This window comes from Mycteria americana, chromosome Z (assembly GCF_035582795.1).
Source record: "Mycteria americana isolate JAX WOST 10 ecotype Jacksonville Zoo and Gardens chromosome Z, USCA_MyAme_1.0, whole genome shotgun sequence".
NCBI classification, from domain to species: domain Eukaryota; kingdom Metazoa; phylum Chordata; class Aves; order Ciconiiformes; family Ciconiidae; genus Mycteria; species Mycteria americana.
This window is the reverse complement of record NC_134396.1, coordinates 22,677,148-22,701,483: the sequence shown is the minus strand read 5'-3', so window position 1 is coordinate 22,701,483 and position 24,336 is coordinate 22,677,148. Positions and strand designations below refer to the sequence as shown.

General features: G+C 37.6%; 1 protein-coding gene across 6 annotated transcripts in view; it reads right to left on the bottom strand.

Annotated features, from left to right (window-relative positions):
* Positions 1 to 24,336, bottom strand: part of SMARCA2 (SWI/SNF related BAF chromatin remodeling complex subunit ATPase 2) — a 119,339-nt gene that overhangs the window by 63,116 nt on the left and 31,887 nt on the right. For all 6 annotated transcript variants that reach the window (XM_075526286.1, XM_075526285.1, XM_075526287.1 and 3 more), the window contains 11 exons: positions 23,447 to 23,696; positions 16,064 to 16,190; positions 14,657 to 14,830; positions 14,258 to 14,431; positions 10,068 to 10,238; positions 8,526 to 8,579; positions 6,947 to 7,077; positions 6,683 to 6,743; positions 5,010 to 5,110; positions 4,562 to 4,709; positions 1,281 to 1,444 (listed from right to left, as the gene is read on the bottom strand). In XM_075526286.1, the coding sequence (XP_075382401.1) occupies positions 1,281 to 1,444; positions 4,562 to 4,709; positions 5,010 to 5,110; positions 6,683 to 6,743; positions 6,947 to 7,077; positions 8,526 to 8,579; positions 10,068 to 10,238; positions 14,258 to 14,431; positions 14,657 to 14,830; positions 16,064 to 16,190; positions 23,447 to 23,696 (1,555 nt within the window). The remainder of the gene's footprint in view (positions 1 to 1,280; positions 1,445 to 4,561; positions 4,710 to 5,009; positions 5,111 to 6,682; positions 6,744 to 6,946; positions 7,078 to 8,525; positions 8,580 to 10,067; positions 10,239 to 14,257; positions 14,432 to 14,656; positions 14,831 to 16,063; positions 16,191 to 23,446; positions 23,697 to 24,336) is intronic.

The window sequence follows — 24,336 nt, the reverse complement described above, 5'->3', positions numbered from 1 at the left end:
CTAGTTGCTATCATGATACAGCAGCAAAAATAACCTTGAGATTTTTTGGTTGCTTCCTTTTTTTTTTTTTCTCCTTACTGGACCTGTGATGGCAGCAGTACTAGCTTTAGGAAAAGGCAGGGAAAGGCAGCTTTTAAAATGCATACAAGAAAGACATTTCAGCTTGTCTCTTTTAGAAACATAAGAAAAATTGTTACTTAAAAGAAATCTGATTTTTTTACTGTGCCTGTCTGAAATCTGATGTTAATAACACTCTCCCTTCATTTTTAACTTTGTTTTACTTTACAGATCGTCTCCCAGACATTTCTTTTCACAGTACAGCTCATCATTTGTATTCATACACTTAGGCACAGCTACGGTATTTGTGTTAGTCAACCAGTTACTACTGCAGCACAGCCAGAAGACAGGATACCTCAAAATAAATCAAAAGAGATGGCCACAAATAAAATCTATCCCAATCCTACAACACATTTTCATGTTCAGCACAATTGGTGGACAAATTATCTAATGCAAAGGCCAGGGAACTTCTGCACATCAATCAAGTTACTTACACACAAAAATAAGCAAATAACCCCTTAGTATCCTACATCAGTTTTACAATGCCTGGCAGTTTTTATTTAAAACACAGCACTTCAAATCACTAAAACCCACACCTCACCTTTTGGAGAAAGGAAAATGCATTAAAGGAAATGTATAAAACAAGTAGCATCTTGGAAAGCTAAGGAAAAGCAAAAAGGGGCAGCACAATAAACAATCATAATCTGGACACCTGACCGAAGTGTGAATATTACTCATCAAGGCTACATCCAGGGCTATTTATACAGTTCTTAAAAGATCATCTAACTTCATTAAGGCATGATTACTTGGTATCAGATGGCATGCCAGTTGTTTAAAGAATTAAGCAACAGATTTCTAATAGCAGTTAAAGCTTGAATGGGGAACTGCAGGCATGTAATAAATACCATCCCACTCTTGTGGCTTAAGAGTGAATTACAGTAAATTCACTACTCACTCTTTGCCAAAAGAGTGGACAGTGAAACTAATGGAATCAAGTGCTTTATCAGCCTTCTGGTCACCCTTCCAATGTCAGAAAATTAGCTGGGAACAAATGATCAAAGAAAACACTGAATGTTTTCTGTGTAAACATTTTCTGTAAACATGCTCAGTGTAATCCCACTGTGCACCTCATCTTGTCATTACATGAAAAATAAGTGTGTATTCCGAATAAACCAATCTGCAATGCTTAGAATGGTAAGAGCAGAAAGAGAGCCTTTACTTACGAAAGGGGAACAATGATGAGATAGGGGCCATTGAGTCTTTTGTGCTCCATCAGGTAAGTGATGAGTGCAATAGTCTGTATTGTCTTCCCTAGTCCCATTTCATCAGCTAAAATTCCATTCAGATTGTTATTATAGAGTGAAACCATCCATTCCAGTCCCTGGAGCTGAAATGAAGAATAATAGTTTCAGTTATTTAAAACCCACACAAATAATTAACACCTGTACTACCGAATCAAGGTTCTGATGTCCCTGCCTACTTAGACGTTGGATTTCCTTTAATAGTACTATATGCATGGGGATCCCTGGCTATTTTAACACCTTCCCTCCACAAAAAAAACCCAAACCAAGACAAATTTCTGGTAACAGCCACATGGAAATCATCGGTCCTGTTTAGCAGAGCCCATAATATGAAGTCAGATGTCAAACATGGAGGTTTTTTTGTATTGCACACAAAGCAACATGGGCATTCACACATAAGGTTGATAAATACCTAACATTACAAGCGTTTGTTCTTCGATTTCAACACTGTCAAATGTTAAACTTTCTGTGTATATTTCATGCCATTTGCCTGTGTCAATTAAAATCTTTCAAAACCAAACCCATCAAGTCTGTGCAAAACATCTAAGCCTAACACTTGCCAACTGCATCACTCTCATGCATTGTCTAAAGCTCTCGTAGCACATGTCCATTTAGCATCTGCTGTCCATACCTCCACATGTCAGAGTAAGCCTCCTTTGTCCAATTATGCCTTGTGTATCAAATCTCAGAGCTGGAAGGAAGCCAGAGTGCTGTAGCTACATAACGGAGTTTCACACCCTAAGGAGTACTGCTAGAAAGCACTGAGTCAGAATATTCCCTTGTCACACAGGCTTCCACATATGTGTGTATCACATTGCTCATGCAAGTGCAAAGTAAGTTTTTGCTTCTAAGATCCAGACTTTTGATATGTCTCATGCATGAAGAGAAAGTAAATTAAGAGGCCCGAGAAAGTTCAGAGAGGAAACACTACATGCTTAAAGTAACCTTCTGTTGTCCCTGCGAGAGAGTATCCAAAATAATGTTGCCAATTTACTGGCTTTATATACCTGCTGACTAATTTATATTTAGGTATTAAATAGTCAGGCCACCAAGAGTTGATCAGAATTTGTTCTGCAACCATATGTCCCACTTACAAAGTAGCTTCAGAATTGAGAATAGGAAAACTGTCTTTTCTACATCATTGAACTTTCTCCACTGACATATACCAATATGAAGGAAGAGACAATCTGACCAAACTTGACAGTAGGAAACATGGAAAAGTAGAAAAAAGTTGATAAGAAAAAAGCATGTAAAATCTAGAGGATGGGGAAATACAGCAAGTGAAGGGGAGAGTCACAGAACAGTCCCCTTCAGAACATTCTTGCTAGAAGCAAAGCCAAGCCTCAAGGCTCCTGACATAAAGCTGCTTAAGACAAGTGTGCCTCTTACCTCTGGTGCAATTACTGTATAGAACAGACGCCATAAAGAACAAATCTACTTATTCAATTGCTAGATATCACACTGAGCAGCTAAAGGACCTGCTCTAATTGGCAATCCCTGTGAGTGTCTGTGTAACTCCACAGACTGAATTATTTTGCTTCGTGCCACACAGGGAAATTGTATTGCAAAACACAGATCTGCATAATTTAAGAATACATCCATGTTCCATAAATAATTACAATTCAGGAAGTAAAGGAATTATCACAATTTTAATTTCCCATCCATGAGCACTTTAGGGCCATCAAATTAGTACTGTTATCTTATTCACTTAGTACATCACGTAAACCTTCCCAGACAAAGAATCAGGATTATGCAGTAAAGAAGGCTGCTGACTGCATCTGTTAGCTCCCTGCTTCACTGGGTGCACAAGCTGGACAACGTATTGACAATGAGGCAGCAAAAATAAAGAGGGCACTATAGCTGAGAAAGTGGCATATTTCTCTATACAGTTGGATTCTATCTCGTCTTAGTCACAGCATTCCTCAGCGGTGCCAGAAAAGTTATCCAACCTATCATGTTGAAAATCAGTCCCTGAATGATGTGTTCCTCTTTTTGTTGAGGGCTCACAGTGAGACACCTAGAAGTGCTAAGGATTCACAACAGAATTCAAATTCTGATGGAGTTTTGCTATGAACAAGTAAGATCATGGGTTTATTCAGTTTGGAACAGACCTCAGGCAGTCTCTAGGCCAATCCCCTGCCCAAAGCAGGTCCAGCCTTGGGGCCGGGTTGCTCAATGCTTTATATGGTCAGCAATTGAAAACCTCCTAGGTAAAATGCCTCTGAGCCCCTGCTGCACAGTGGCTCTGTCCTCTTCTGTACACCCAAGTCTGAACCCTCGTTTCAGCTTTTGTTCATTGTCTCTTGTTTTCCCACCACATGCCACAGCAAGAAGACCAATATAAAAATACTAAAATGCTTTGAAGAGAGAAGTCAGCTTAACTCTTGAATTTTAAATTATTTAAACAAGCTACTGTAATAGATGGCAGTGCTGAGGAGCATAAGCAGCAGGGGCTGTAATCATAATGCTTTGCACACTTAGGAAACAGTCTTCCTCCTGTTTCTCCACAAGTAGAAATAGATATACATCTTTATGACATCTTGGTGAGTAAGTATTATTCTTTATTTTATGTGGATGTAGAAATAATGTTCTGACCACAGAAAAGATGCAGGTTCTTGGAGTTTCCTAGAAAGCTGTACAATAGCAGAAGTGTTGAAAACATGTACCAAGGACATTTTCAATCATAAATGAATCTAGCTTATGGCAGAATACAGAAGTTCCTAGTTACTAAATCCACTGAATGTCTTTAAAGAGTATTAGACATCAACCTCCATAGTAAAATATTTTTCTTGTTTCCAAATTTTATCTATCACTGCACTGAAATATTAGGATCTTAATTAAAAAATAAAATCCTAAACTTTTAAATATTAGAAGAAGAAAAATATTGTTAACACACCACAAATTAAAACAATAAGCAGAATTGAAATTCCAGGTTAATGAGAAGGATAGCAAAACCAAAATATTATTGGTCTGCAATGAAATAGATATATGCAGAAAGTTGATATTATTACTCAAGCAGTAAGTATGAAACATTATCTGTGATAGGTAACTGTCATTGCTTTGTCCATATAATTCCCAAATTCTAACTTACTAGAGGTCTTGTATTTCTTAACAAATTTTCAGTTTGCCACTTGAAATACCACATTGGAATGTCGAGCAGAATTCCAAGCTTTAATTATTTTAACATTTTAATGATTTCTCACCTGATAATGTTTTAGTGTGCCATTAATAAGAAGAGAAGACTGCTTTTCCACCCTTTCTGTAATTGCATGAGCAACAGTGTAGTAGGACTGAGACCCTCTAGCACTATATTGCATGCTATATTCATCATCCACATCTTGTTTGGCTGTCCTGGAAAGCAGAAAAAGAACTAAAGTGAATTCCCACAAACAAACAGGTTTTTTGACCACAGCTCACATATGCACTAAAGAAACAGTGCAAATCCCCAACTGTGACAACTACACCAAAGGGTGCAAGCTACTTTATAAACAGTACACAATTAATACCAAATGATCATGTTCCTTCTCCTGTAGATGTTCATGCCAGAGAAGCTACCACAACGCACTATGATCTAGAGCAAGCTACTCTTGGGAAACATCACTGTAAGAAATTACAACTCCTAACAAAAAACAGCACTTAAAGAACACTCACTCAATTATTTGCTTTGCATCTTTCTCAGAAACTTCCTCACTGTTAGGATCCAGGAGTATCTTCTCATCTGCTTCTAATCTGCTTGATTCTTCTTCATCATCCTACAGAATACAGAAAAAGAACAGGGATGGTGGGAAGTACATCATCTTCCCAAGTCATACTTTCAACTGGCATTCACATATTGGTAGCTTTCATTAGTCAATGCTTTATGACAGAAACTTGAACCACATAGTTCAACTGACACCTATTCTAAAACAGAACTGCACTGCAGTGTAAGAAGAAAATAATTTTTGACATACATTAACCAACAGGAAGTCATGATACTTTGGAATAAAAAGTATTTTCCCCTTTAATGATCTTACTTTTAAAAGCCTTACTCTGTCTACCATGTTCATGGAGAGGATTCCAATACCATGTATATGTTTATATCATATTCCAGATGTGTGATGATTTAATAAAGCTTAAAAAACTACCAAGAACTGCTGGTTTAGGCTTCTAATTTCTTAACTTTTTAAAAACAGACCTCATTTTTATTCTTTTTAAAATAACTTAATTTGTCTTCTGGCTACAGTTGCAACGGATAACCAAAAACTTAAAATCTCACTAATGAAGCTGAACAAAACACTGCTGCAAAAGAAGTTCTGCAAGGGTATTCTCCTAAGAATGATTTCCCCAGCTCCAAACAACACTGCTGCTAAAGAGTCTGTGATAAAAATGTGGGCATACCTCTTTTTACATTCCTCCTAGAATCTGACAGGTATCAGGCCCTCCCCTTCTATCTTAATACTGAGTCTTGTAGAATTACATTAGCAGCCATTAGTCCTACAAAGGCATGTACCTTAACATCATATGGTCCAGTCAGTTTCAGGGGTCATTTGGTCTAGTATTGTAAAGAATGATAGACTTAGGCGATCTGAATTCTATACCTAGTTCTGCTACTAGCCTGTTGATTGAACATGGTCCTTCTCTAATCCTCAGTTTTCCTCTCCTTTAGAAAGTACTTGTCTGAAAAATGGTATGCATTTTGCTTTTTATAATAAATAAATAATTAATATATAATTATTTATCAATAATCAATCACTATTGATTATTCACAGTATCTAATATTATGACCCTGCAGGGCTGGGATCTTTGTGTGTGTTAATTTTAAGATCCTTTCTAGAACTTTTGTAATAATAGTATTTAAATCACCATTAAAGCACTGAATCAAATAAGCCTACCCTGAACAGTCTGAACCTAACTTTTTAATAAACGTAATATATAATAACTGAGTTATTCAGAATTGCCAATAAAACCTCCAATGCATAAACATTAAAGATGTTAACTTCATTCAGCACAAAGCCACAATACAGCCTTTTCTGACATATATTTTAAAATAGGAACCTGCTTACTTATTCTCTGGTTCACAATTATTAATAATCAGAGTAAAATATTTACTTTTCCTAACCCCGGTTATCAGTTAGGTATTTACAGCATATATAAAGGGCAACTGCTATGAACTGAAAAGAATTACAAAACCAGTTACTTTTCCTGTTTGTGTTATTCTTGAAACACCTACACACCTGCTATCGCTTTCCCTTCCTTCCTTATGAAAAAGAGGAAAATATCACATGGAATAAGTACTTGTTTTTTACTGTATTACTTGTCACAGTATTTTTTTTAAAGACACATACCTCCTCCTCATATTCAGAGCCACTTTCATCTTCACTGTCTGACCTGGGAGCAACTTCATAGCTGTACGAAGACAACAGAAAGATTATGAATTGCAGATAACAAGAGAAGGGATTAGGTTCAATACATCTCCTACTCAGCTTACACATAATAAATTAAAAGAAGAATAGAATAGGTAAAAAAGAAAAAAAGAATAACTAAGAGAAGCCCATGAAAAATATCAATGCAAATAGAAAAAGCAGCCTACCTGTACGGTAACTACTTACCCAGGGTTCATTTCCAGCCAAGCATCCAGCTGACTAGCTTTTGGTGCTTCTGGGCCAAGAAGAACTTTGCCTGTTTCAGTGTGAGTCACTTTGACTGGAAGGTCACTCATCTGACTGCTCTCATCTATGGGCTAAAAATTCAAATGAAATTTTATACCATAAGGCAACTGAATTTCATGCTTGTCATACATAAGAACTAATAGCAGATGTGAACAAGCAGTGAAGTTTTGTTGTTAGAAGCCACACCTTCACACATGGTTATCAAGCAAACACTGAATCACAGTATTTCTGTGTTTAACATATTCTATGTGACATCCACAAATGTATCCCAGTATTCCAAATAGATTAACAAGGGCAGCATGGAAAAGAATAAACTGTTGGCTTCTGTGAAACAAGATACAAGGTATGTACACTTATAGGCATTTAATCCTGTTATTTATACCAATGGACATCTGTAACAAAAAAGCATACATTGACCTTATGACCTTTTCTCTTATATGGAGAAACAGGGACATAACAATTTAGCTAATTTTTAAGTAAAGAAGGCCTATTTTAAAGATTCGCTGTCCTGACTTCTTCAATTAAGCTCATAAAGCACCTGCAACAACAAAACCCTTTACTTATTTTGGTGCTCTGACAAAACCAGAATAGCATAATTACTTCTTCTGTTATTTCTTTGCCCCATTTAATCACAGATTTTCTACTTTAAAAACTTTTTGCCTTCTACTACTGCTTCTACTGAAGAATCTTTTCCTAATATATATAAATGTATAAGAAAAAATAATTCTGAACAGTTATAAATACAGTGACTGACAAGTATAAAACTTACCCCATTTCCATAAATACTGAAGTTACAGGAATGTTATGTGCACTTTCCTTGTGCAACCATAACTATACTAAAGGATTTTGCTATAACTCTTTAACTATATCAGCAAAAATATCACTTGCAAGTATAAAAAAGACCAAAAGTAAAAACAATAAATACAATGCTAAAGCCTTTATATAAAAATAAAATGGAACAGAAAAATGGCATTAACAGAACAGCTCTTAATGAGGCAGCATGCTCTGCTACTGAATGAACAATATTATTCAAAGAATGACAGAAAAATTACTCATTTCCTTTTGCTTTTGAGGAAGAAAGAACTTTCAGATGTCTTAAGCCATCATAATACTACAGTCTGTCCTGTGTCTGAAAGGTCAGTGACATGCAGTGTCAACAATGCATTTTATAAAAATGAGAAGCTAGAATATATTGTGTTTACAACCTTGTTTTAGAAAGCAAATTATGTCTACACAGAGACTGCAAGAAAACCATTTACTTTAAGCATATAGCAAAGCTGAAAGGGATTCTTCAGCGTACTCAGCAATAGATTTTTCCATTAGTCTTCAACTTTCTAAAGAGAAACAGGCTAGCATAAATGTTAATCTAGATAATTTTTATTCCTGGTTATAAACAACAGCTCTTCTTAGAACATTTGTAGTCATGATTTTTTCTAAGCTATAGCAATGGCACACAGAACAATGACTGGAAAGTTTAAAAAAAAAAAACCAACACAAAACCACCTTGTAAAATTCATACCTCTCCATCAGGACCAAGACCAGATGCCATTCCTTCTGCATTTTCTTCAGCCTTCTACAAGAAATGAAGAAGTGAAAAATATCATGGTCAGATTACAAGTATAGAGAGAATACTTTATATGATGTAAGCATTTTGGACCATTAATATTTTTCACTCTATTTCTGAATAGCCTGGGGTGCACGTAATTTAAGGTGTTGGGTGGATACAGGCAGAGATAGACGCGGAGTTACTACCACACATACAAACCATTTACTAGTATGAACAGGGTACCTACAACACCTCTAGTCACTGTAATAAATCTGCATCTAAGAAGTGGCTGGCCTACTGAATTTCTAGTCCAGACCTAGAGCTCAGTTGCTTACACACTGTGCTAATACAAATAAAATAGTAATTAATTTTCATGTGATTTACTATTAATTTCCTCTAAAGTGCTTTAATCTCAGTTTCAGAGGTGTCACCAGGCACCACAGATTGTATATTCATGCAGGAACTTTTATTTTGGGTATGTACACAATTTTTTTTGGTCTGACAACTAACTAGAAGGGGTATTTTGGGTCAAGTTACATCTTAACTTTGTAGGCAGGGGATTGTTCCTATGTTAAGAACATCCTCTCAACAAAATGTACAGAGGTTTTGGAGAGGGACAGGAGAAAATATGGAGCATTTTTTAGGCCATTAATCACCGAAATTAGAATTTTTTATATGCTGGTATTTATTAGTATATTTAGAGTGCTGCTTGTAAACCATGTAAATATAATGTTTATATTTGTATCAGTAATTAGTAGCAAACCAGGCATGGAAATGGATTATAAAAATCCTCTTATCCTGCCTGCAAGAGATGAAAGGTATTCAGAGGTCACAAAAATGACAAATCATTACTTAATGATTATTTCACACACAGAATTATTTTTTAGAAAATAGCACTGTTCAGTTTCCACTAGTCTCTCTCATAGGGTAAAATAATTTCATACAAAGAAAGGTAATTTTGAAAAGCTTCAATTAAATGTTAAGGATGCACAATGAACAATTCTACTGGCAGAATACCCATTTACTATAATAAACCTACTCAAGTTCTTTCTCTCTAGTTGCTTCCAATGGTCCTACAAAATGGACTGAACCAAGTGTAGAATGTGGAGGTCTAAAAAAGTTACCCTGTATGAAACAGCTACACAAACCAGACTTTTCTCCATCTTCTTCACACAACGTATTTTGGATCCATTGGATCCTTTTTGGGTACTTTAATCCTAATTTAAGTGTCTGGCCCAATTTTGCCTGATAAAGAAAGTTTATCAGCAAATCAATATTAACAGCCCACAGTTTTCTAATCCTGCCTCCTTCTCACCTTCTTTGGAATTAATGATAGCAAATTTCTTATATATTTCAGTGAAGAGAGGTGAGTTCCCTCAGTGTTAACAATCTGGCAGTGCAGATGATTTTAGATACTCTGGTATACGTGTGACAATTGGTTATCACTACATTTATCAACATTAAAATTGGATTTGAAGAAGAGATGGCCTAAAAATACCAGCTGTAACTACTTGCCTTCTTTCTTCTCCTTCTCTTCTTCTTCTCTTTGGCTGCTTGTGCCTGTTTATGCTCCCATACCAGGTTAGTCAAATTAGCCACATACTCATCTGTCTGCTGCAATAGGTAGGCCAGGCGTCTATCTTTCTTTTGGTCAATCAGCTTACGGTAGCCTTCTTCATCTTCAGCCTAGCAATACAAAACAGACATCAGCCATGACGGAAATGCTTCCAAAGAAACACCAACCAACTCCTATGTCAATAATAATGTGTTATCTTAGGTGGTTATAAGGAGGAGGACATAGGGGGACAACTAGATGCATAAAGAACTCGTTGGACGATCAGGCCCAGAGGGTCATACATTTGTGTTAATGGGTCATAGAATCATACAGTCACAGAATGGTTTGGGTTGGAAGGGACCTTAAAGATCATCTAGTTCCAACCCCTCTGCCACAGGCACGGACACCTTCCACTAGACCAGGTTGCTCAAAGCCTCATCCAACCTGGCCTGGAGCACTTCCAGGGATGGGGCATCCACAACTTCTCTGGGCAACCTGTTCCAGTGCCTCACCACCCTCATAGTGAAGAATTTCTTCCTAATATCTAATCTAAACCTACTCTCTTTCAGTTTAAAACTGTTACCTCTCATCCTATGGCTACACTCCCTGATAAAGAGTCCCTCCGCATCTTTCCTGTAGACCCCCTTTAAGTACTAGAAGGCTGCTATAAGGTTTCCCTGGAGCCTTCTCTTCTCCAGGCTGAACAACCCCAACTCTCTCAGCCTGTCCTCATAGGGGAGGTGTTCCAGCCCCCAATCATCTTTGTGGCCCTCCTCTGGACCCATTCCAACAGGTCCATATCCTTCTTACACTGGGGGCCCCAGAGCTGGACACAGTACTCTGGGCGGGGCGGGTCTCACGAGAACCGAGTAGAGGGGGAGAATCACCTTCCTCGACCTGCTGGCCACACTTCTTTTGATGCGGCGCAGCATGCGATTGGCTTTCTGGGCTGGGAGCACACATTGCCGGCTCGTGTCCAGCTTTTCATCCAACAATACCCCCAAGTCCTTCTCCACAGGGCTGTGGAGGGTCATGCTCTATCTGGAGACAGTAAGAAGAGGGATACCACAGAGGTCTATCCTGGGGCGTGTTATGTTTAACATCTCTATCAGTGACCCAGAGGAAGGGATGGAGGGCACCCTATCAAGTTTGCAGATGACACAAAACTGGGGGATACCAGTCAATATGCTCAAGGGCTGGACTGCACTTCAGAGGACCTGAACAGGCAGAGAAGTTGTGCCATTTCTAACCTTAGAGGTTTTCAAGACATGACTGAAAAAAGCCTTGGGCAACCTGCTTTGAACTCGATGTTGACACTGCTTTGGGAAGGTGGTTGGACTACAGAGCTCCCTGTCAGCCTGAGTGACTGTGGGTCACTCTATGGTTCCAAGTATCTCCTACTTGCATGGACTAATGACTGGAAAATCTACTGCAGTTATGACAGGTAAGGGGGAAAAAAAATATCACTTAACGCCACATCAAGCAGATTACAATGTCCCGAAACAGAGATGCTTGGTAAGTCTCCTGCAGAGATGATTTTTCAAAGTCATGAAGTGCAGGTAGCCCATACCCAGAGGAAGAACATGGGAGCTGGATGCAACTTGCATTTAGTCCTTTTTCCAGTATGAATACAAATCTTTTTCTTTTAGGTGGCAGAAAAAAGTTTTCTTTTGGGCAGATTATCTATCATATTTCTACACTGGTGTTATTTCATCTCTGATACAGGTCACTATCAGAGACAGGATTCACCAGATAAAGCACTCTGAGTCACTCTGGCAACTTCTGCATCCTTATGGCACTGTGTAAGTGTGTTGTTAGGGGTAAGACATACCAGGAAATATTATTTTCATGTGCTGTGAAGATATAATGCAGCATTTGAGCATGTCAGAAAAATACAAGGAAAGCAGCAGAGACACCTTTATCAATTTTGGCTAAAACAACAAATAAAGGAAGTATACAATGCCTTACAAAAACCAAGCACAAGTAAGAAATAGTTTAAAGATGATTGCTTTAAAGATAGCACTCTGGGAGATACAAAAAAACTTCTGCCTTTCTGGAGAGACACCAGAACTGCAGAAAGCTGGCAAGAACAGCTGTAATGTTCAAATCAAGTTTGTAGAATTGCTTGTAAAATTCAGTTGTAATGTTCAAGCCATCTAAACTACAGCATTCAAAACCTAAGTTTTTAGGATTTATTATTATTATTATTATCATCATCATCATTATTACTGAATACACAGTCATTGTAATCTAGCCAAGGTACTTCTTTTATGTATTCAAGCTTGTCTTGACTTGTCAGTATCTTTTTAAATCATACCAATGCCACACTCCTGCATGTGATATATGCTAGTATTAATGAGCTGTGACATAATCACCATTTCTAATCATAGGCAATGAAGGACAATCTGTGGAATTAATTCAACATTCCTGAAAAGATACATGAAGAGTTTTAGACACAGCACATTTTCCTAGACCACACCAAGCGTCTGAGAGAAGACCTTTGTAAAAACCCCTAGTACGTATCTGCAAATTCAAAATTTATCATGACTAAAACTAAGTAGGCAAAATAACCCCACTAACATAACACACAGTTTGCTTTTGCAGAAGGATTTAATTGAGCAGCAGGGGCAAAGACTTCTGAGTGCAAAGCCTCAAACTGAAAATGCCTATGAAATGCTGTATCTATGGTAGGAGCTTAACCACAGCCTTGGTGAAGGAGTCTTAGGAGAAAGCAGATATTCTGGAAGCATTGGTATCCTGTGCCGTTTCTGGACATTCAAATCTACTTCATATTTTTCAGCAGTAGACATCTTTATTATTTACCGCACTACATGTTAGACTGACATAAGCTCAGCCTCATGATGTACAAAAATATTTCTAAAATACCAAGATGACCTTTTTTTTAGTCAGCTCTTTTTTCTCTAATAATTAACATTTTTATTAGTTTGGTTAAATGGACTGCTGGCAATTATCTCTAATTATAAAAAAGCTCTATAATGCTGATTACTATGTAATTTTAAGAAATGCTCTAGGGCCTAAACATTTGTTATTCTCTTATGCAAGTCCTTCATTCACATTTCACATGTACTTTTATTTCTGAGTTTTTATCATTTTTATATTTAATTATTTCTACATTTTGTCTTGTGATTTTGAAAACTAAACTGTTCAGTCCTTATTCATGGTGGGAATAGATTCTGGACAGGGACTAAAGTTTTGCATTACATCTGCACCCATATTAGATACTTAATGTTTTTTAACAGCGTGTTTCAAAGTAAGCACGTCAATTCTCATTCAATTCTATGTTGGTAAAGTGTTAATAAAGTGTTAAAAAAGAGCTAACCAATGTCTTGAAGAAATTTTTCCAACCCCAGTTGCTAACATACTTGTACATACACATTAATCTGTCTACACTTTAAATTCCAGAATTATTTTAACTCTTGAAACGTAGGCAGCCCACTGATGGGTTCCACAGCGTTCTGAAAAGACATGGTTATACATAAACCCATTCTACTCTGTCCTAAGAATGATACAACTGATATTGTGCAGGTGCAAGGAAGGGGAAAGTATGAAATATGAAATAGGAAGAAGGAGTATGGTCCTGGAGCATTAATGGGTAGAACTGACTGCTACTAATTCTCAAGACACATGTATTACTGCTGTTGGTTATGTATTTTCACATGTGAAATCAGCTTTATGTAAAAGTTGCAGAGTAATACCATGAACAAGTTAATCATATGGAATCTTCAAAACTATAAACTTAGAAATAAAACATAGTCCTGTATTTATGTAATGGACTGATATCCCTGCAATTATATAACAGTGTTAGTATATGAAGTTAATGAGATTAAGTGATGGTATACAGAGGTGACTGTGCTAAGTTTTCATGCTGGTAGAAAAAACAATTATTCTTATCAAAATCCCTAAAAAAAGAAGTAGCTATAGGTTAAAATGAACAGTGTCACATTCACTACCATCATCAGAAATACACATAATCAAACTGCAGCAGTTTTAGATTTATACTTTTTGCGTTACAGAGGCTTTATTCTGCAAAGGAGATACATGGGTGCGGCTGAGGCTGTATATGAAATATTAAAAGGATACAGTACGTAATTTTAGCTAAAATAACCATATTCCTTCCTCTACTCCTTACCATTAGTCTCCTCATTCTTTCTTTCTCAATCCTCTCAGTTTCTTTTTTCTGCTCACGCTCAGTGTTGGCATGCCAAGTTGCCACAGCTTTAGAAAGTTTCTGAATTTTCCCAGCAACTGACCGATGGTACTCTTTAAAATCTTTAGCATGCTGCAATATGCTATTCAGGTATTCCTAGAAAGAGAAACAAGTCAGTGCAGACACTTGGACAAAGCACAGGATTTGAAATCAGGAACACAGAAGTTCTAATCTTACTGTTTTCCAATTGCTTTCACATGATTTGGCATTTTTTTAATCTTAGAAACTGCAAAGGTAAATAAAATATGTAATAGAGAAGACCCACAAAGCAAACCAAAGTGCATTTCTGTAGTGGGGCAAACAGCTAATAAGTTAAAATACCTGATGCTTCTGCCTACGCTTCCTCTCCTGTTCTATCTTCTGCTGTTTCTCAAGTTTTTCTGTCATCCGGGCCTCCCTTAAAGTCTGGCGCTTGCTTCGTTTGTAGGCTTTGGAGTTCAGCGCTGTCTCCAGTGTTGTGTCACGACGCATGCAAGCTACTACTTCTTGTCTTAGCTACCAGTGGGAAAAAAGAAACACTTAAAAAAAAAAAAATCATTTTTAATACATGGAGGAACAACTTTAAACACTGGTAAGGCAGAGTAAAACAGTAACAGTCCAGAAGACGTCCCAGCCTCCTCTTCCCTTTCCATTACAGTTCTGAAAAGATCCAGCAGCTATGTCTGTCTCTCTAAACAAATCTTAAGTCTCCACAGGATGGCCAAAAGTGTTAATCACTCTTAATCGTAATTTCTTCTTTCTTTACAAGATGCTGCAAATGACTGTCCCACTGCAATGAAAGGGGCTAGCCAAGATGTTACACCATCAAAGTAAAACATGAATGAACAACATACATAACATACTGTCTAGAGCTGGACCTGAACATAGCTGACAACTCATTTTGTTGCCAGCTGCACAGGAGACAGTAGGGAGAGGTAAAAGCTATTGCCACAGTATTGGCAATACTAAACAGTATTGCCACAGTCCCAGCAGTACAACGGGGAGAGCCTGCTGCTTTTCATCTGACCTCTGACAAAACTTCATTACAAAGGAGTGTCACAGGTAGAGGGAAAGAAGACTTGGACATCATGATACAACTACTGCCAAGGCTTCTGTCAGGAAGTATTTTTGCTTGACCTGCCAAATCATGTCTTCGCTCTTCCAAACTAGCTGTTTCCAGCCAATGGCAAGAGGCCCATAAGAGTCTGGCCGTGTGATTCCTTTTCTGAAATTCATTTGCTGATACTAGGTATGATCTTGTTATGCTTAATTTTCAAAGTCTGTGTGCCACAGTGGACATCCTGAAAACAGATCACAGAGAAGTACCACAAACAACACCAACATACAACTCTTCCTAAAACAAGGGGACCCATGACAAATACGAAGTGTGTCCAGAAAGAGGTGTCTATTGGGATTTGTGTTGAAAATCAGCTCGCAGCCTGTTCAGCTCTTGTTCTGTCTTTGTACCAATGCCCTGTTCATTATGAAAGACACAGTTCTATCGTTACACTTCAGGCTGGAAGATAAAACAGGAAGCGAAAAGAATGCTTCCACATTTTTATCAACAAAAGAAAATAAAATCTATGTTAAACATTTCTGTTACTTGCTTATCGGTCAAGTTTGCTCTCATGCACAATCTCCCGCTTAGGCTCAGTGCTGCTGCAAAATCTCTTGCCAGTTTACTCTTTGCTACATGAACACATTTGGCTGTGACCTCTATGAGAATTTTCCTGAAGAAAAAGGCATTACCTGGCGCTGGAAGTTCAGTAACCTAAGTGCCTTCAACTCTACTGTAGCTTTGGTTCGCAGATCAGGGGGCAGAGAACCAGGCAAGTTCTCCAGTTCTTGGATTCTGTGAGCAATTCGAGCCTGAAGCCTAAGTAAATAGAAAATTGGATAAGACACCAGGAGAAATCTTTAAGTGGTTATCAAAATTATACAGTAAAAATAGGCAATTTATCTCAGGCATTTATTTGGCTTTTACTAATTGTTTCTCAACTAACAGGCTTTTGCAGAGATGACATTAGGTATCTTTTTCCACTTTGAAAATAAATTGTCAAATAATGAAAACATCCCTTGGCCCTTCTTTTAATTTTGACTAAAAGTATATGCGTGAAAAGAAACTTGGGAATTTTATTTTACTCATACTATACAGGATTCTGTTTTCAAGCTTCTTTGATGGGTATTGTTTTATGCACAGTGTAGTCAGTGATGACACAGACAGAACTTTCCTTAATATCTGGAATTCTACTTGTTTATTTTATTGACAAATGAAAAGTTCATTAGTAAAGTATTCACACTTACATAGCTGTTACACTGTAAATCAGATTCTATTTCACTCTTCCTTTACAAGCTCCTTTTGCATTCATTTGCAAATTCAAGAGAGAGAGAAAGAGAGAATAATGGACAAGCCAGACAGAACTTGTTTTTTTCTATTTTTTACATTGAAAACCAAGATCACAGAGCTAACAGTTACATAGTTTTTGTGTTTTTATTTACAAGTACTTCTGTGAACTGCAAATTTTGCCAAGGCACTAAAATAACAGACCCCAAAATTTTAAGTTATCTACAAGCTACATCTAAGTTCAACTAAATTAGCGCCCTCCATTTCCCACATGCTTTAGAAAAAAAAACAAAACAAAACAAAAAACCCCCAACCAAAACCAAACACCGCCCCCCCACACCCGCCCCCCGCCAAAACCAGACAGTCCTCTCTCTCCCAAAATCAAAAAACTAAAGCCCCAGGAACAGGAAGGTATCACATCTCCCTGTACTGCACAGGACTCCCAAGATTACCCTTTTCTTTACTTTCACAAAGCACAAAACATCAGATTACATTAGGGAAAGGTGTCTGCTGCTGTTTTCCTGAGATGAAGGCTTTGGAACTGCCATGAAAGGAGAAAGAAAACACTTTCTATAGGGCTTCTTGGCATACACTGATTGTTCTTCCCCTGCCTTTTCGCTCCCTCATATTAGCACGGTGACATAAACTCTCATACACTCGGCATGTCAGCCTCATAGCTGGAAAGTAGATCACACATCAGGCAAAATGGCTGCACCTGATATATGGAGTCAGAACAAATCAAAATACTAGTATCTCACAGTAACTGCATGCATCATGACTTATGTATAATCTGAAAAACAACTGGAATCACTTGTACAGTTGCAGACAATATTTCTTCTGTAATAGTACTCCTTCCTAAAACTCCTACACTTCCTAAGACTATGCATTTTTTTATATTACCAAAAGACTTCTGAAGTTCCTGGAACAACAAAAAGGAGGTAATGCTGCATTACTGCAGAAGACTAACTTAGTGTCCTCAAGAGAGCAAAAAATTGAAGCAGAATTAGTTTAGTTAAGTTTTTCATACAGACTGAAAAGTAAATCAAGAAGGGTTACTTCCTCATAAGAGAAAGTTCCATTAAAAGCTACAGGTATTTGTCCAGTCCCAGAGAAGTCCATGATTCCCACAGGAAAATTATTCATTCAGAAAATGACACTGGTTTATTTTGTTCTTTCAAGTGTATGTACTACACTAAAAACAGTCTACATTTTGTACAACTTCACCTGTCACTGGGCATTCCAGTTATTAAGAAAAGATTTTAGTGCACCTAAGGACGCAAAATCTTGAGAATTAAGTGGTTTTCTTGGAGATTAGATGTACTATTGTACATCCACACAAAAAAGAAGCCAAGATGTATAAGAGAATACTGTTCTAAATCACTGATGCTCTGCCTCTTGCTTATTCACACATGGATATAATCATGCATCACAACTATGATTTACTACTCTATTTCTCTCCCAAATAGCTGCAATGCTTCTCCTGAAACCATCACCTACAAAACAGTTATAGCCAAATCCCAGTTTCACTGACTTTAATGAAACTTTAGGGGAGCAGTCACAACCTTTCCAAACTTCTCTTTTGAGCTGTGAACTTAGTAAGGCAGCTGAATACTGAACATATTTTCAATTTTTTTTCCTTTTTTGTTAGCATTGAGTGCTAACAAAATGCTTGTACTATACAAGAGGATGAGCACAAAAAGTTAATCTAGGTTCTTCCTAACATAGCTGATAGTTTTAGAGTAACTAAATGGAAGAGTCACTTCGTAAACAAACATGAAGTGAAATGTTCACTTATTAGTTCTGCCATAATTGGCTTGTTACTTTAACTCCAGGTATAAAATAGGTGAAAGTGCCTGCTGATGTACAAGTTTACGGAGTAGAAATTCAAGCAATAGCCAAAGTTGGGCTGGGGTTTATATTGCTGCCTTCTAAATTATTAATAAAAAAACAAATATACAACTTCCTTGAGATATGACTAAACATAACGCAAGCTTATAGGCTGTGCCTACTATGTCCCATCATCATAGTAAGCAGTCCACCCCCATATAAAAGACTCTTCACACTGCTAATCATTTTCTTTGTTTGTCTCAACTCAGGTTTATAAAAAGGCTGATCAGAAATAAATGCACATGAAATTTTATCATTAAATTTTAAGGCAGATTAGTATTTCCAGGATAACTTTTCCTCCAATTTTTTTCCTCCATATGCTGAAATGACTGCAAAAACAGAGGTCTGCACTGAGCTACAAACAATGACACTTCTACGCTTTTGCGGGTGATTACCCTCCTTTTATAATCCAGCCAGAGGGAAGGAATAGGAAAAAAAATCAGTATTTCTAAGTCGGTACAGATACTACCTCAAAAAACTCTCACTGAAACTCAGGTCTGTTCTCTACTAAAATAAAGTCCTGGTCAAAAAAGTTTAGATACTAATGAAAATCTACAGCACACATATGGAAGAATAATGAAAAATGACAGCCAGATGGGTTACATACAAAACAAAGAAAAGGAAAATATTTTGAAGTTTTATTTCAGACTTTCCTAGAAGTACTAATTATATTGTCTAGGGTACTAACAGTAGTGGTAATAGTAGTAGTATTTTCTTGAGTAGTCAGTAGAATTTTTAAAAGAATTTCATGATAGACATCCGAACTCAAGTGAATGCAACAACTACGTGAGCTGTTTCTCACCACAGCCATCTTCTAGTCTTTAAAGAGAATGACCGCAGTTTGTTGGGGCTATTGCTATCTTCATGGAAAAATACTAATAGCTATTAGGTAAACAGAATCCAAAGAAAAAAGTTTCCTAGATGCTTTTTACAAGCATACAAGGATATAATCTCACTGTTTAAAGGATATATTTAATTAATCTTTGCAGTTCAGTAATTTACCTTCATCCATGCAGAAAGTGGCTAGTGCACCTACACAGAGATCTCTTTGCAAAACAAGTGATGCACACCTCTTCCTCATTAACTGGGGTCAACAGCAGAGGTTAGGCTTGCACAAACCATGCAGTAAGCCATGAAGCTACATAAGAAGAGACTTTGCAGGTAACAGAAAGAAACCACAGACAATCTACAGGACACTAGCAACTGTATTTTTTTTAATTAGCAATGAGAAGATGGAAAAAAGCCCTTCCACATAATAGAACAACTTTAAATTACACATATTATTAGCTTTAAGAGATCTATTCAGTGAGATTTAAAAGCAGCACTTTATTTTGAAGAAAGCGCTAAGGAGAGTTTTAGAAAAGCATAATATGAATTTTTCATTCTGGCCAGATTTCAAGGAACACAACAAGTTTAACAGCTCTCCACATAACGAATAATTTAAACTTCTTATATTGATAAGGATTTTAAATAACTAAGTTTCTTTTTATCCACCTTTAGTCACACAGAGATTAACAACAATTATCATGTAACCTCATCTCAAATCAACATATGCTGCAAATAGCTTCTCGGCACAATGATATGAATTTGACAGCAACATTAACTGTCAATTTTCTTTTTCTTTGTTAATACATGCTGGAGCCTTTTTTATAATCAGATCAAGGCTTTTCAGGGAGAAAAAGCATTCTGGTGATGTTTCATTAGATTCAAAGCTTTTTCAGTCCCGCAGTATGTTAATAGGTGCATTACTGCTTCTCTATCTGTACTGGTCTACTTAACACATGGTTAATGAATAGGAACGCTATACTGTACTTCTAAGTGCCTATTTGATGAATTGTTTGATGAAACAAACTACATAACTTCCTAGTAACAAGGAAAGGAAAAAAGAATTGCTATCACTGAAAAAAAAATAATTAGATGTAATTTTGTAACAGCAAAAACTAAAGTGTTTCACGTCTACAATATTGTTCTGTAAGACGTGCTCCAATACATAAATCATGTACATGATCCATTAAGAAACAGAAATGTGTATGCAGTAGCATGTATTCTCCCCCAAAAGTCTGCTGTTACACACTCTAGAGGGGTGTATACAACAAGAGAAATGGCCAAACACCTCAGCAATTAACTTTTTATCATGCAGCTCATGAATCAGCACGAAATTACTGTCTCCCCAGCAGCACACTTCGCACCTTTAGTCCAGAAACACCATTTTCAAGGTTACTATCATGGTTTAATCCTGGCCAGCAACTAAGCACCACACAGCCGCTCGCTCACTTCCCCTTGCCCCCCGCCACCCCCCCCACCCTGCCCCGGTGGGAGGGGGGGAGAATCAGAAGGCTAAAAGTGAGAAAGAAACTCAGGGGTTGACTTAAAAAGTTTAATAATTAAAAACAATTTTTTTTCTTAAATTGTAAAGAAAAGAAAGAAAAAAATATCAAAGAGAGAGAAAAATAAAACCCAAGAAAGACAAGCGATGCAAATGAAAACAATTGCTCACCACCAACGGACCGATGCCCAGCCAGTTCCCAAGCAGCGGGCTGCTGTCAACCTCCCCCCCAGTTTTATTGCTGAGCATGATGACATCACATGGCATGGAACATGCCTTTGGTCAGTTGGGATCAGCTGTCCCAGCCGTGTCCCCTCCCAACTCCTTGAGCACCCCCAGCCTCCTCACTGGCGGGGCTGTGTGAGGAACAGAAAAGGCCTTGACTCTGTGTAAGCACTGATCAGCAATAACAAAAACATCCCTGTATTATCAACAGTGTGTCCAGCACAAATCCAAAACATAGCCCCATACTAGCTGCTATGAAGAAAACGAACTCTATCCCAGCCAAAACCAGCAAAGTCACTGAGTAAACCTGATCTGTAATTTTCAGGAATTCCTAACTTAATCAGATTCAAAGCTCACACTTTCCCAAAATTTTACCTTTCGGGTCTATCTATATGGTTGAAATACGAATCCCTAAAATACTTATGTGCTAACTCTGTCTTTTCATGAAAATGAGTAATTCAAACAGTTCTCTTAAGTATTTCAAAGTATAACGCCCCTTTATTAAAAAAGTTAACTACTGAGAGATCTCAAGAGACAACTGTTTCATAAAGCTTTCGCTAACTTCACTGGTTTCAGGATAAAAATGTTTATATTGTCCTTTTTCTACTCCCTTTTTATGAAGAAAGTGTGAATACATCATGTTTTTGTATTAAACTTGCCTATACTAAAGGTAAATCTAGCACTGTCCAAAGCACAAACACTGTTAAACTGCTTTTTTCAAAGCTTTTGTCTGATGTTACTTATACAGTTTTAAATAATGAAAGGACTTGCAGAAGTTCTAAGCATTCTGGTACGCAAAGAAAGACAAAATTCCAGCAGTTTTCAACATTAAAAAAGCATGGATCATTACTTATATGCTACAATAAAAAATAAAAAATAAAACTCTTCTGCTGCAGAATCCCTATCAAACTTCCACCTCACTTACTCTGCCAAGAACATCAGGGTATTTAGAACCTAATGAATATGGTATAACTGCAACTGGTTCTCCACATTAGTAAATGCAACAGCGCTATCTTCTGTCACTTCTTACTTTCCTCCAGGTATGCATACTAAGACATAATAGTTTGGCACAAATAGTGCAATGGAGCAGGGCTGGAAAGACAGAAGGAGTAACAATTTGAGGTTAACTGATGCAGAAAAGATTACATTATACTGGCCACATGATTCTTGGCTCAGGTTAGTGCTACCATTCTTCACTCAGAGCAACTATGAAACTGTATAATGGTGTGTTCTACAAGCTTTCTGAAAAATATGTTAGAAAATAGCAATTGCTCATGCTGAAACAGCTATGGCCATTCAGTCCTAAGGTAAAAAGGGTAAGGCTGACAGAATGACCACAATAACATGCCAACAAATTACTTAAGCATTACCTTACGCGAAAAGTAAGAGCTTTTCTGGGATCAAGGCCTGGATTCTGGGCATGGCACCACAACCTAAAACACTTCATGGTGTTTTACCTTCGTAAAGTGAGTCATTAAACCAGTCTTCAGTGAGACCACCACCCCTTTTGGCTACCTTCCCCTACAAACCCATTGTTATAGTAACTGGAAGATGCATCATCAGTCCAAAACAAGCAAATACGTTAAGTGCAGTTTCTTTCCTCTGACTGACACTGATCAGGAACATATTTTAGGTGCAGGTGAAGATCCTTCTGCTGACAGATTCTCAAGGTCAATTGTTTAATAGCCTTGTTGATGGGAGGACGGAAGAAGTCTCTTTCTAACTCAACAAGAAATGTCATCCTCTATACTTTGTAATGAATATAATTGACCACCTAATTAGGGCACTCAGGAGGCAACTTTTAAAGATCATGTTTCCTGGTAACCTTTTTTTTTAATCTTGCCTGTGACCTCCTTAATATTCTCTCTACTCTTTGGTAGTCCAGCCAACCCCATCATCACTAATAAAATTTGGTTTTGCTGTGGCCACTAACTCATCAGCCTTTTGACTTCCACTGTTCTCTTCTACCTTCCCTTTTGTTTATAATTCTGAAAACCTTCTGCACTGAATTGGTCTCTCTGTCTGATGTTACTACAAGGATTTTGATTTCCTAACTTTCAGTGTTTGCAGCATCCAAGTAATACACTAACGCAGCAGAGTCCTTGAGCCTGTTTTAAACTTATCTGGTTTGCAGTTATACTGCCAATATGCTTTACTAGTTCATAACTTGGGGTAGAATTAAATCATTGTTTGGTTTGACATTTCCGTACTTCTCTTTGACTCAGTCTCTCTCTGGAAACTCAATAGTTTATACTATTGTCACTACAGGAGTTGATTGCAAGGTGTTTCAGCTGGGAAAGTGAAAGCCAACAATCTGCATATGCATTTGAATCTTGTTATTCGCTTTTACCTATATTCACGTTCTTGGAGTATTTCAACGGGATCCAGTCCTTGTGGCTTCTGGATAGGGCTGATGCGGTTCTGCTTTTGCTGCAGCTGAACAATGGGTGAAGGCTGTCCAGGTGGTGGCTGTGGTACAGAAGGCCCAGGCATGGCGGCAGCAGGCTGGGCAGCAGGGGGGGCAGGAGAAGGCCTCCCACTAGGGGGTGGCGCGGGAAGCTTTTGCTGCGCATTGGAGACACTCATATCTGGGGCTTGGCCTGAATCATAAAAAGTACTTATTCGTAACATGAAATATGGAACACAGGAAGAAAATCAAGATGGTTTCTGAAGACAGAATGTGAAGCTAAGGTAAACATTCAAAATTACCAGAAAAAGCACTCTGAGATAGACTACACTCCATATTTAAAAAAGCATCCTAAAATGCAAGTATACCATACATTGCAGGAAGTGGTCCAGAGAAAAACAAAACACCTGAAACTTTATGATGAATGTCATTTCTCTTCCCGTTCCTGCTGACTTTTAATTCTAGCATTAGAAGAAGTAAAACAGCTGTAGAGCTGATTTCATGCAAGTGTAGGACCTAATTCTGCCTCTTGTTCACTATCCTTGCACCACTTAGAAGAAGGCATCTATTATCACAACCTGACAAGTAGTACAAGTAGGTCTGCTTTTAGAGCTCTATCATAACTAGATAGTCATATTAAAATGTCTACAACTGCACTTAGAAGTACCTGTCATATATAAATAGCCTTTGTTTCGTTACGATCTCCTACTAGTTGTATGTAAGTACTTCAAATACCAGGAATTCGATTACTGTTCTATCTTACAGCATTCTAATCGTCTTGCAAATTAACACCTCAATTAACATGAAAATAGTACCTGCCATTTATAGACACT